The 13,751-nt window shown below is 45.5% G+C and overlaps 1 protein-coding gene across 2 annotated transcripts in view; it reads left to right on the top strand.

The window, feature by feature from the left end:
- The window catches only part of LOC134643769 (kinesin-like protein KIF26A), a 91,122-nt gene that overhangs the window by 3,891 nt on the left and 73,480 nt on the right, over nucleotides 1-13,751 (top strand). For both annotated transcript variants that reach the window (XR_010096399.1, XM_063496311.1), the window contains exons 3-4: nucleotides 9,488-9,925; nucleotides 12,164-12,294. Coding sequence is in view for 1 of the 2 variants with exons in the window: in XM_063496311.1 (XP_063352381.1) it covers nucleotides 9,488-9,925; nucleotides 12,164-12,294 (569 nt within the window). In the remaining variant the exon portion in view is untranslated. The remainder of the gene's footprint in view (nucleotides 1-9,487; nucleotides 9,926-12,163; nucleotides 12,295-13,751) is intronic.

The raw sequence follows: 13,751 nt of genomic DNA, 5'->3' as shown, positions 1-13,751 counted from the left end.
ACAACAAATGGAGTCCACGCTGAGCTGCTAATGCAGGCCGGCACAGACTGAGACTGATGATGCTCTCTGCAGGACCCGCTCATCGACTCCATCCTTCACCCCACCAGCTGTAACAGGAACATCTTCACCCTCACAGAAAATATGCAACATATGTGACCTTCAATCAAACATCTAAGGTTCTTCTTTGAGGCTGTGACCGAACAGACAGATTTCACAGCTTCAGAGCAGCTGAGAATTCTCCTTTTCTATTCTTGGAAATGACTGGAGATGCACGAATTTACATTCATATCCATTCATACACAATCACATCGTAGCCCTGAGAACATCCTGTCAGAGGTTTAGTTGAGGTTAGCAGGGAAGGAACATCTACTACATCCAAAAGATAATTCTTTGTTTTTACATTAATCAGGTCCCAATCAGCCCAAATAGCAAAGAGAAATTAAAAATGCATGCCATGACAGAGATCAGGTCTTACGAGTTAAAGGCTTTACTCAACTTTATTTCCTGTGGTGAGAAGAGCAGAGCGGGAGAGAATAAAACTCTGCTTCTATAGTCACGTGTTTCTATTTTCCCGTTTCCCGTTTCTGTGGTCCCATGTTTCTATTTTCACGTGTTTCTGTGGTCCCATGTTTCTATTTTCACGTGTTTCTATGGTCACATGTTTCTATTTTTACGTGTTTCTGTGTTCATGTGTTTCTATCTCAACGTTTCTATGGTCACGTGTGCCTATTTTCACATATTTCTGTGTTCACTTGTTTCTATGGTCACGCGTTTCCATTTTAATGTGTTTCTATGGTCACATGCTTCTGTCACAGCTGCGGCGGCAGTCGTGTAGGGTTGAAGGGAAAAGGACCCAATCGCAGGCACTAAGGATGCAATGAGTGGGATTTATTTACATGAGGTGATAATACAGACAGAGCAGAGATGGGACGGACGGAGACTACGAACAAACCTAAACTGGGACAATCTAACCAACAAATCTGAAACCATAACTCACAGGAAAACATACTGGGAGGAACACAGGATGACGCATGGAGGTAACACAGACGGACCAGCAACAAGCAGAAGAATAAACTTTCTTTTTATTTTTAACAGCCCTCTGTATCTTTAGTATCATTATTACATCCATAAAATATTGATTGTAAATAAGGTTAGCACGTTGTTAAAGCAGGCCATACAAAAGGCGTCATACCCAGCAGGGAATGGGAGACAGGAGGGAAACACAGCTGGGAAAAATCAGAGCTGATGAGACAAGGGGAAGCAAAACCAGACACACTACACACACAGGACAGGGACTATCAAAGTAAAACAGGAAATACAACAGGTATGCACAGACACGAGCTTAACACAAGACATCAGACATGGCAACAGGGAGGGAACACAGAGACGTGGGACCAGGGCAGGCACAGAGACACAGAACAAAAGGAGCTCAAAATACAAAACAGAAACCAAACCTAATAACAAGAAAATCCTAACAAGAATTAACCTGAAACATAAGATAATAATAAAAACCAAAACCACTGAGTCCACAGCCTCAGGACCATGACAGCTTCTGTGTTCACGTTTCTGTTTTCACGTGTTTCTGTGTTCACGTTTCTATTTTCATGTGTTTCTGTGTTCACGTGTTTCTATTTTCATGTGTTTCTATTTTCATGTGTTTCTGTGTTCATGTGTTTCTATTTTCATGTGTTTCTGTGTTCACGTGTTTCTATTTTCATGTGTTTCTGTGTTCACGTGTTTCTATTTTCATGTGTTTCTTTGTTCACGTGTTTCTATTTTCACGTTTTTCTGTGTTCATGTGTTTCTATTTTTACTTGTTTCTGTGTTCATGTGTTTCTATTATAACATGTTTCTGTGTTCACGGTTCTATTTTCATGTGTTTCTGTGTTCACGTGTTTCTATTTTCATGTGTTTCTGTGTTCACGTGTTTCTATTTTCATGTGTTTCTATTTTCATGTGTTTCTGTGTTCATGTGTTTCTATTTTCATGTGTTTCTGTGTTCATGTGTTTCTATTTTCATGTGTTTCTTTGTTCACGTGTTTCTATTTTCATGTGTTTCTGTGTTCACGTGTTTCTATTTTCATGTGTTTCTGTGTTCATGTGTTTCTATTTTCATGTGTTTCTGTGTTCATGTGTTTCTATTTTCATGTGTTTCTGTGTTCACGTGTTTCTATTTTCATGTGTTTCTTTGTTCACGTGTTTCTATTTTCACGTTTTTCTGTGTTCATGTGTTTCTATTTTTACTTGTTTCTGTGTTCATGTGTTTCTATTATAACATGTTTCTGTGTTCACGTTTCTATTTTCATGTGTTTCTGTGTTCACGTGTTTCTATTTTCATGTGTTTCTGTGTTCATGTGTTTCTATTTTCATGTGTTTCTGTGTTCACATGTTTCTATTTTCACATTTTTCTGTGTTCATGTGTTTCTATTTTTACTTGTTTCTGAGTTCATGTGTTTCTATTTTAACATGTTTCTGTGTTCACGTGTTTCTATGGTCAAGTGTTTCTCTGTTTACATGTTTCTATTTTCACGTTTTTCTGTGTTCATGTGTTTCTATTTTTACTTGTTTCTGTGTTCATGTGTTTCTATTATAACATGTTTCTGTGTTCACGTTTCTATTTTCATGTGTTTCTGTGTTCACGTGTTTCTATTTTCATGTGTTTCTGTGTTCATGTGTTTCTATTTTCATGTGTTTCTGTGTTCACGTGTTTCTATTTTCACATTTTTCTGTGTTCATGTGTTTCTATTTTTACTTGTTTCTGTGTTCATGTGTTTCTATTTTAACATGTTTCTGTGTTCACGTGTTTCTATGGTCAAGTGTTTCTCTGTTTACATGTTTCTATTTTTACGTTTTTCTGTGTTCATGTTTCTATTTTGACATGTTTCTGTGTTCACGTGTTTATATTTTCACATTTTTCTGTGTTCATGTGTTTCTATTTTTACTTGTTTCTGTGTTCATGTGTTTCTATTTTCATGTGTTTCTATGGTCACGTGTTTCTATTTTCCTGTGTTTCTATTTTCACGTTTCTATGTTTACGTTTCTGTTTTTACGTTTCTATTTTCACGTGTTTCTATGTTTACATGTTTCTAGCTCCTGAAACTTCTCTGGCTTCAGTTTCAGGATTGTTTCAGCTCATCCTTAAATCCTGAAAACATTCTGTGTGAACACTGACCCACGGCGCCCTCTGTGTGGCCCCGCCCCCATATCACTTCACTCACTGTCAGTTTTCATTTCTCTTGGTGATGAACTCAGTCATGTGTCGCAGTCTCTGATTAATTTGCCAGCTACTCTTAATTAACAGATCAGTGTGTGTGTGTCTGTGTTCTTACTGAAAGGCAAAAAGCAGGTCGGGCTCACATTGATCTTTTCCTGAGTGAAGGTTGATGATTTGATGTCTCTCTGATCGCTTGGGAAGAAATGCTGAAATATTCCTTAAAGCATGAATATTGAGAAAAAGAAATCTTCTGCACACTGTCACACAAACCAGAGAGGACAACTCTTATTGTTTTTAAAAAGCATAGCTGAGATCAAATGCCCCTTTAAACTGACCAATCACAATAAATAGCTCGAAGCTCAAAGGAAGACTGTCACTGTCCAGCTGATTGGTGGTTACAGATGAGCAGTAAAATTCATGTTTTTAGACACTTTTGTTGATAAGCATTTGAATTTCTGTCAAAAAATGTCATTAACTTGCAACAAAATAAAAATGTAACAAATAAAAATTAAATTCTAATGAATCAGACAAGCGCAGAATCTGACTGTAATAAAGACAAACTGTTTTTGGCACTGCTGATTAGTGGTGGGCGGATCAATCCAAATATCAATTGTATACCAATACCAAGTCGGCATAGGTATCGGATTGATACTAGCCTGGTGAGATCGATTCTTTACTTTAAGTTCCGCTCTTGTTTGCAATGCTGTGCTTTCGGCAAAGACGAAACAGCCAGGTCGCCGGACTCGCCGCTGCTGTGTCAGCACAGAGCAGGCACACTTTGCTCCCCCTCCCCCCTCTTGTGCTTAGATATTGCGTTGTCACGTGACTTGACTTAGATGCTTTGGTGATAAAGTGGTTTAAATATTATTTATATTTTCACCAGTTGTTTTTGTTGAGAATTTTAATTGTAATTTTTATATTATAGTTTCTCAACGGTACTTGTTTGTTTTAATTTGTTTACTGGTGCTTCATGCTTTGCATCATTATTTATTCTTACAATAATCACACGGTTGCTGTAACAGTACATTCAACGGCTGCAGCTCTCCCGCTGCCAGCGGTACACATCACCACCACCAACAACAACAACACAAGCAGAGCATTGTTGATGCCTTGCAGGTGAGTCCATCTCACCTGCAGCGGCATCGCTGCAGGTCGCTTCACCGACCTCCGACAGCTACAACCAGGACTGTTTTGAAGCACGTGCCTGCAGGGTCCCCGTGAATCTCGGCGAGGAGGCACTCCTCTGCCGCCACACTGATGATTAATGAGTGGCGAGGGAGGCGAGTTCAGCTCCTGCCTTTAAACACGCTCAAAAGAGCCATTAGCTCTGAAAACTCTCTCACGGCCTCGTGGGAGAATTAGAGCACTGATTAATGTGGAGAGGAAAATCAGTTTTCTCTGAGAGAATAAAGACAAATGTGTGCCACTGGAGAGACGCTGACTCTTCAGCATTCAGACTGTTGGCAGCTACAACCACACAATCTCTTCTTCTAAATCAGGATCTGTTCCTCCGACCTCCGTCTGTGAAAATCACAGATGTCAATACAGTATGTAGGTGTGGCAGAACCAGCTCTGACAGGAGCTTCATGGTAAATGGTAAATGGACTGATTCTTATATAGCGCTTTTCTACTCTCCCGGAGTACTCAAAGTACTCTTCCCCCAAGCACTGACTCTAAACTGAGTGCTTTTCTAACAACATTCACACACGTTCACACTCCGATGGATGCATTGGAGAGCAACTTGGGGTTAGTATCTTGCCCAACAATACTTGGCATGTAGACTGGAGGGGCCAGGGATCGAACCACCAACCTTCCGATCAGTAGGTGAACTGCTCCGTCTAAAACGTTTTCACTCTGTCACAGAGAAGCAGCAGTGCGGCCTTGTGCTGGGGAAGAGTGCTGCAGAGATTTAGAGAAGGTCAGGGGCAGCTTCCCTCTGTCTTTAGATAAACTTTAAACCACAGACTGTATATCAAAGATGGATGTTGCAATATCCATGAGGGGTGGATCCAGTTGTGAGCCAGCGCTCTCATTGGCTGATGACTTGTGACTGACAGGTAATTAGCCAGAGTGAGCATGCTCTGAATAATCCAGAACATACAGACTTCATGTTTCACTCAGTAAGACCAAAATCACTCAGGGAGGGGCGGCCATCTGCTGTGACTGGTTGGGGTGAGAGAAGGAAGACAGCATAAAAGACATGCTGTGGAAGAGAACCAGAGATTCTTCTTCTTCTTTGATCCCTAGCTGGCATTGGGTCTGGATCGACTCGTAAGCCCATACGCTGCTGTGGGTGCCAATGGTTGTCGAATTTCCTTCACAACTCGTTTCCATGCATGGCGATCGTTGGCGATTGTCCTGGCCTCGTCGAGATTTATTCTGCAATCCCTGATGTCATCTTCAACCTGTTGTAGCCATGTTTTCTTCGGTGCTGTTCGGTGGATTCTCCACTGGGTGGGTCGTTTACGCCAGAGGAGTTGATGTGGCAGTCTGCTCGCATCCATTCGACACACATGTCCAAACCATCGCAATCAGCGTTTTTGAATTTGCCCCTCGATTGGCGGTTGGTTGTCGCATCTCCGTCGGATGTCCTCGTTTCGAAGGCGGTCTCGGAAGTGATACTCATAATATCTGCCGAAGGCAGCACACCTGGAAAACTCTGAGTTTGTTGAACCAGAGATTAATAACAACTATGAATCGTGTGATTAAAGTGAGCGTGAGGAGCATGCTCAGATAGTAAAGGGCCCTCCTGAGGAGCTACACAGTGGTCCTGGTGGTCAATAATATAACACCCTGAAACACTTTGAGTGAGCTCACCTCAGCACATCTTCTCACCTCCACCACCTTCAACACCTCCACCTCCAACACCACTTCCAACACCTCCAATTCCAACACCTCCACCTCAGCTTCAGAGCAGGTATTACTCTTGAAGGGATTTCATGCATCATATTTAAAAGTTGACATCCTGTGTGAGCATGCAGCCACAGCTGTGACTGACCACAGTGAGGACAGGAAGTGGCATCAGCACAGGGCCTGCTGCAGATGCAGGGTCCCAGCTGGTGGGACAGCCCTCTGTCATGTGTGTGAATAGAAAGAGATTTAAAGAGAGACGCCGGCTGCTCTCAAACTGAGACTGCACTCAGCGTGGAAGTAGCTTCGGGATCAGACTGCACGACCTGGACTATCCAGGGAACCGGGGTCAGCTGGTCCAGGGAACCGGGGTCAGCTTGTCCAGGGAACTGGGATCGGTCTGTCAGTCTGTTTGCAAGTTTGTTGGCTTTTCATGTGTGTGATGAGCGCTAAGGTGTCAGCAGGTAGAAAAGGTTTGATAGTTTGACGTTACAAAGAGTTTGCGCTCCAGATGAGTTCAGTGATGATGTCATGATTGAAGCTCCACCTACAGCTCCTGCTGTGCGTGTTTCAGAGTCAGGTGGGTTCATGAGGTTCTGCTTGGTGTCTTTTTGCAATGATCTTGTACAGTTTGACCTGTGCATCTCCTGGACATGGTCACATTACGTGAAAGTTTCTGACTGGATGATCTTTTTAATCATTTTAGGAAGTTGCTTTTTGATGAGAAATGTTAATTTCGTATTTTTCTCCCCATTTTTCCTCATCTGGCTCTCTCCATCTGTCAGCCTCCTCTGCTCCTTCCTCTCTCTCATGGCTCTTATTAGGCTGTAAAAGTTCAGAAGTGGTTCCTGCTGATGAGTTTTTTTTAAACTGAAATCCTGCCAGCTGCTCTGCAGCAGCAGACGGGAGAGGTCAGAGGTCAGAGGTCAGAGAGACTGTCAGAGAGATTTGTTTGTGTCGGAGCAGCTGGTTTCTGAAAGTGACTCCAGAGAGATGCTCTTTATTTGGGCCAAAGAGAAATTTCTTCACGTGAACATGAACACAGTTCAACTCCTACATGGAGCTTGCCGCAGCAGCCAGCAGGACAAACGGCTGCAGGGCCGAGGAAACGTGCACGTTTGATTTTGGGGTGAAGCGCTTCAGCTCGGGCTGTTGGGCTGCAGCTGTCTGATTGGTCATGTGAAGTTATTCCAATCATGCAGGGCGCCAACCTCCATTGATGCTCAGTGACTCGAGTCAACAGGAGGTCATACCCTGACACACCAACTGTAAATCTGAGGCTGACAGCTGTGTATGTGTGTCTGTGTGTGTGTGTTTCTGTGAGTGTGTGTGTGAGAGTGTGCGTATGTGTGCATATGAGCATGTATTCATATCTTCGTGGGGACCAAAAATTGGAAGTTTACTATACTATACACTTATGGGGACCCAAATCCCCGTCCCCACAAGTTTGAAGACATTTTTGAGACTTCTGGTTTTAGTGTCAGGGTTACAGTTAGATTATGGTTAGGTTTAGGGCAGTGGTTCTCAAACTTTTCACAATAAGCACAACCTCTTAAAATATATGGCTCTTGAAGTACCACCCTTATGACCGACATTAAAGTACAGTAGAATAGGCCTATCTAACACCACATACAGTTTACATGAGACAATTTTATTTTTTATATGAATGTTATTTATTTTAACTGTCATAAACAGGATGTGACGTGATAATAATAACTGTACTGCATTAAAGCATTTGCAACAGGTGGGATCTTGGAGTGATGACCTGATGAAACCTAGTTGCGGGCCCAAACAAGGCTGTTGTGTTTTTAACATGTTTTAATGCTTTGTATTATGTTCTATTTAATCTGAACAAGCCCCTAAAACAGTCAGTGATCACCGACGGCCTCTTTCAGTTTTTATCATCACTATTCATTTTCAAGCTCAGTTTTTAAATCCTTACGATGTAACTACAGCCCAGGCCAGCAGTATATTAATGACTAACATTACGGACTGAAGTTTAGTCCGTTAACAGCATCCTGGCATGCAGTTACATTTGTTCCTGACCATCGGGAACCCTCACTGAGTGGAAAAAAAGTTAGCGTTCATCCTCCAGCTTCACTGTGTTTATATTATGCTAACATAGCTGTGTCACTAGCCACCACACAGCACATCATTATATACCAGCTAGCCCAACATCGGTAACCCTACAGATGCCACTGCTGTTTAGTTTTCTCTCTTCATTTAAACCGGAAGTGATAGCAGAGCTGTGCGTTTTAATTTTTGCTGTGGTGGTTAAGCTGCCGGATTTTTGGCATCAGGACCCTACTTCATGGTTCGTGCACGTCGAAACTCAGTTTGCGCTTCGTGGCATTTCAGCTGACAACACGAAATACCATCATGTGGTGGCCCCCCACCCAAGGGAAATACACCGCTCAGCTGGTGCGGCGCTACTCCCTCTCTGATACAGAGCGGCCGAGAAACTCCTCTCTCTCTCTCGGGCCTGGGTGATGGTACCGCACTCAAGCTCATGGAGGGCACGCTATCCTTGCTAGGAACGGATGACGGCGGATTCCTCTTCACTCACGTCTTCCTACGACAGGTGCCGATGCGAGCTGGCCTCCCCAACTCCCCGCTGCTGGCCACGAAGGATTAACACTCACTTGCAGAAGAAGCGGATCGCATTCTCCTGGCTACCAGGAGCTTCGGCATCAAGGCGATAGTTCCGATTCACTGGCGGCATCTCCTGTGGCCCTACCAATTCTCCCGGGGACCTCCAACTCATCGGTGGTAACTGCGTGGTGGTAGCTGCGTGGTGGTAACGGCGGCACGGCAGAAAAGGGCTGTGTTTTTACCATCAGTGTGACAGCGTCGAGCCGCCTTTGCAGGGAAACGAGCCCGCCAGCGCTCCGTAGCAGCAACGACTGCTGGCGATAAGGAAGGGCTACTCTTTATAGAGGACTCACGCTCAGCGACACGTTTTCTGGTTGACTCCGCCTCCCGGAAAAGCCTTGGGAACTCTCGTGTCATCTTTGCATACCTCCACAATAGTATATTATTTAATCTTTAAAAAAAATTGAGATTTCCCGCATAGCACCAGAGACAGCCCGCGTACCACTCTTTGAGAAAGACTGGTTTAGGGTAAGCGGTTAGGGAAAAGCAAAATGTCAATTAGATGTCCCCACAAGATATGAATACCGGACGTGTGTGTCTGTGTGTGTAGGTTTTCCAAGCTTGCTGATCTGACAGTTTTTGGTTGTTGATTCATAAATGTTGTCGTCCAGCTGTACCAGCAGTGAGCTAACGAACTTTAATGTGGAGATTATTTCTGTCAGCTTTAATTCTTCATGGTGCTCAGCTGTGTCAGTAACTGGATTTTGGTGTTCCTGTTATTTTGTCCAACCTTCCACATGACTGTCCTCCCTCTCTCTTTACCTCTTCCAGGACCTGGCCTACGCCTCCTTCCTCTTTAATAAGCTCCAGCGTCTCCAGTTGCCTCGCCGCGTCCGCCATGCTTCTATCGAAGCCCGCTGTGATGTATGCGGTGCCTCCTTCCAGCAACTGAGGCGCCTCGCTCTGCGGCGAGCTCTGGGCGTCAGCAGGGAGATGGCACCACGCCCTGCCGCTCCCAGCGCTGCCCCGATCTCAGAGAGCAGCTGGGTCTGCGACGAGCTGCCAGTGAAGCAGCAGAGATGGAAGCACGAGGAGCAGCAGCAGGAGGGCAGAGCCCCGTGGAGATCGAGCGTAGTGCAGAGCACCTACCTCGGTGGGGGCGGAGCTAAAGGGCTCGCCACAGTAACGCCCCTTCCCCTGAACCCAGCTCAGAACCTGGAGGGGGTGTGGAGGGTCTCTTGCTGCACACCTGAGCTCCGACACAGTACGGTAAGCACCCTATTTAGCTAGTTGTTCAGGAGAAGCACAGAGGTCAAGGGTCAGGGGTCACCTGGGTCAGGATTGTATTTCTCCAAATGTGCATTCTCTGCTGGTCTCCATATGATCTGTCCAGTTATCTCACACCAGTTTGCTCAGTATGGCTCCACCTGTACTCACCTGTACACAACTGTAAACACACACACACACACCTGTGCACACGTGCACACCTGTACTCAGGAACCAGAAGCTTCAGCCTCACATTTTTTTCTGCACATGATTCTAATGCAGCTGTAAAGTCAGGCTACAACTCTTTGTGTGTGTGTGTGTGTGTGTATCAGCTGCAGTTATAACAGACTGAAATTTCCAGTTTCTCCGGTGTTCCCAACCTTCAGCAGCAACCTTTGGAAAAAGACAAAGTTAGTCTCAGGTGTTTGATGGAGCAGTTGTGACAGCGTGATGACGGCAGCGGGACCAAAAACTCTCAAAGCGCTGCAGGAAGCCAGGTCTTCATCATGTGCCTCATTATTCGCCATCAGTGTGCTGAGTTGAACCGTGGCAGCCTCTGATCCTCCACCAGCTCTGTTTTACTCCTTCTCCTACAGCAGTCATGCAATCGTTCTGAGATGTCACGCCACAATTCGCCGAGGGCATTATCATCCACGGCGATACGTCCTCACAGTCCCACAGATGACACGCACCTCCTCAGACCTGGATCGTGTGTTTCATGGATTCTTGTATAATAACTCAGACAATCATACTCAGGATTATCTCAGCTCCATGATTGGCATTCAGACTTACGCCTGGGCAGGAGTAAACATGGCCGCCGATCACAGTGTGAGGAGAGGTTGTGATGATGTCATGTCCTTAACACTGCATTTCAGTGGCTGCTTCAGCAGGTGTTACTTTAGTAGACCAGGCTTTTATTGTGAAAAGGGCGAACATTTACTTATTCTGGTGACGCAGAGAAAGTGAAACCGAGTCAGAGCCTGAGGTGAAGACGATGAAAACGAGTGTCACATGATTTTATGGATTTATCCTGCTCAGCCACATACACACCTGAACACACAACATGCCTCAGAGCCACTCATCCCACAGGTCAAAGGTCAAGTTCAGCATAGTTACAGTAATTCACTCATTAAACCTTCACACAGGTGTGACATGATGACAGTGATGACATAAGCAGAAGGTGAAAGGTCACAGAGCATGTTTTCTTTGCTCTGATGTTTTAAACCTTCGCCGTGTCTGTTCCTCTTCCAAACTTGGATGGAAACCATCACTGCACAGCCGTGAGGCGGTAATCGCAGCGTGCTCTGTGGCACTCGTTTTTGATTGGTCTCACTCAGGATGGCGTTTTGGCGTTGGCTCATCCCGCTGCCGGCTCTCTGTGTAATCTTGTTAGCCAGCCGAGCGTGTCGCAGTCACACAGCTGAAGAGTGGATCTGCCCCAGTGTGCCGCTTCCTGTAACTGCGGTAATTCACCATAACTAGGCCACGGATCTGAGGCCAGAGACAGGAGCTGTGCTACTACAGCTGCAAAGAGCTGGAGTTTATGTTTCTGAGGTCACACTCATGTGTGGCTCCATTATCCTGGAATGAAAGCACAAAAGGACAAAAACAAGCTGCTCTGTATGATGAAATGTAATTATAGCAGCAGACCAGCCCTCCATGCTGTCCGGTCATTAGCCCAGTAGGACTAGCCATTAGCCACGGCGAACTGGAAAAAGCCTTCAGTGGTTGAAGCAGCCATGTTTGAGCAGAACAGGAAGTCTGGATGGCAACGATCAGGCTAACGACCTGAGGTAATTAACTAATGATCTCCTTGTCCAGAGCTTCCTCCTCCTGCTGCTGATGAAGTCGGGAGCTAACGGCGCTCATCTGCAATTTCTGATAAATGAAGAGCGTCGGGGGAAGTCTGACCTCTGAATAAAAATAATACTGGGATATCAGCATTATTTACTATAAATATTATACTGCTACAAAAATGATATTTAAACATCAAAGTCTAAGTACAGATGTTTCTCTAAAGGTGCTTAGGTGTTTATCTTTTCAGGAGAAGACAAGGATCCTCTGTGAGTTTGTGTCAGTCTGAAGGAGACTGCCTGCTTTTATTAATTATGTAAATTATGAAACGTTTTATAAAAAAATAAATGATTTAATTTAAGAACAGAACAAACATCAAAAGGAGACTTCAGGTGATGCTGGATTTCATGTTTTGGCTTAAGACCTGATATTTGTCTCATCTGTCAGGGTCTGACTGCAGATGGAGGTCATCTGACCGTGACGGGTACAGCCCAGAACGTTCCCGTTAAACCAGCAGCCCACAGCGTCGGCACCCAAACCAGCCAGCCGCCGTCTGCTGCCGCCGCCTTCTTGATCAGGTCAGTGAACGCAACACCACAGAGAGCCGCAAAGCAGCACATGCTGCACATAGATCAGTGTGGCTAACCAATGCTAACGTGCTTTAGACCTGCATTCTGGCCAGCAGGGGGCGCCTCCTGTGGTCTGACTAGATGAAGTCTGTGAGCTCAGTGAGTCATCACGACTCTCTGTATGTAAACTGTAAGAAATAAACATTACAGCCAATGTAGCTCAGACTGTAACGATAAAACACGCTCACGTTTCTGTTAATTCACAGAAAACCTGGGTCACTGTGGACAAACCAAAACACTGCTGTATGAGGGAGGTTCTTATCGGCAGGGAAAACTGTGAATCTTATGAAGCTCTCGAGGCTTCAGTTGTGTTTGTCCTGTGAGGGAAGCTCATACAGCTGAACTTCATGTGTGGATTCACATGGAGATGCTGCTGCTGTAAGAACGTCTCCCTCAATGAAAGTGGATCAATGAAAGTGCTCCAGATTCAGATTTTCTCCTTGCAGAATCTAATTGGCAGCTTTTCCTCCTGTCCGAGGTGTCAGAGGTTGTGTTTGGGGTCAGGGGGGCTTTGACTCCGTCTCTCTGCTCGAGTCTGGTATTCTGACCCATTCTGGATGTTGAGGGTCACAGAGGGAATGGAGGCGGTGTGTCCTCCTGTTCGGACACACAAATGATCTGAAATGTTTTCTAGCCGGCTGTTCAGGGCGCAAAAAAAACACTGTCAGAGTGTTTTATTTGTGTTCGTGTCTATTACATACATCCAATCAAAAACGTAGCTATGTTAATGCGGGGATCCCCTCCAACTGTCGACTCCTCGCCGTCTGCTGGTAAAACACCTGAGCCTTGGGCTGCTCTCCCCACTCGCTGTTTGCTCACTGCTGCTGCTCAGTCACAGCTGTAGGCTTAGCTCAGCCCAATGCAGCACCTTTACAGCGGTCAGGGCCACCTGATGCTGCTGTGCTGTGAGGAGGTGCTGTCGGAGGTGATGGAGACGCTGCGGACACGGGGCTGAAGGTTCGGACCGGTGCTGAGCCTGGAGCACGGAGCAGAGCCGCACCTCCTGCAGCTTACACTCACAGTGAAACCCCAAAATAAAGTGAGGATTAGACCCGCTCCCCACTACTAGAGTCAAGTTCCCCAAAGTGGATTTCTGGCTCGCGGCCCGAGCTTTTTTTATCGACTTCCTGTCCAGAACAGAGCCTCTCCCAAACCGCTCAGACCCAACAGAGCCGCAGCGCTGCAGCAGAGTCTGCCCGGAGAAGGACTGCTGGTTAACTGGCTCCAGTGTCAGTGAAACCCAATCACAGCTGCTGCTGACTTTGAGAAAGTCAGTGAACATGGAGCACAAACTTCTGCTGCTCTCTGTGCAGGGAGAGCCTCATGAGGACCTTCGTGAGTCAGAGCGCAGACAGGTAGAGCTTGCGGTTTAACCAGCGACAGGTCACCTGACGCTGCGCGCTGGA

Source organism: Pelmatolapia mariae, linkage group LG15, assembly GCF_036321145.2.
Source record: "Pelmatolapia mariae isolate MD_Pm_ZW linkage group LG15, Pm_UMD_F_2, whole genome shotgun sequence".
Classification (NCBI taxonomy): Eukaryota; Metazoa; Chordata; class Actinopteri; order Cichliformes; family Cichlidae; genus Pelmatolapia; species Pelmatolapia mariae.
The sequence above is the reverse complement of the archived record's forward strand: the minus strand, read 5'-3'. Positions and strand labels throughout refer to the sequence as shown.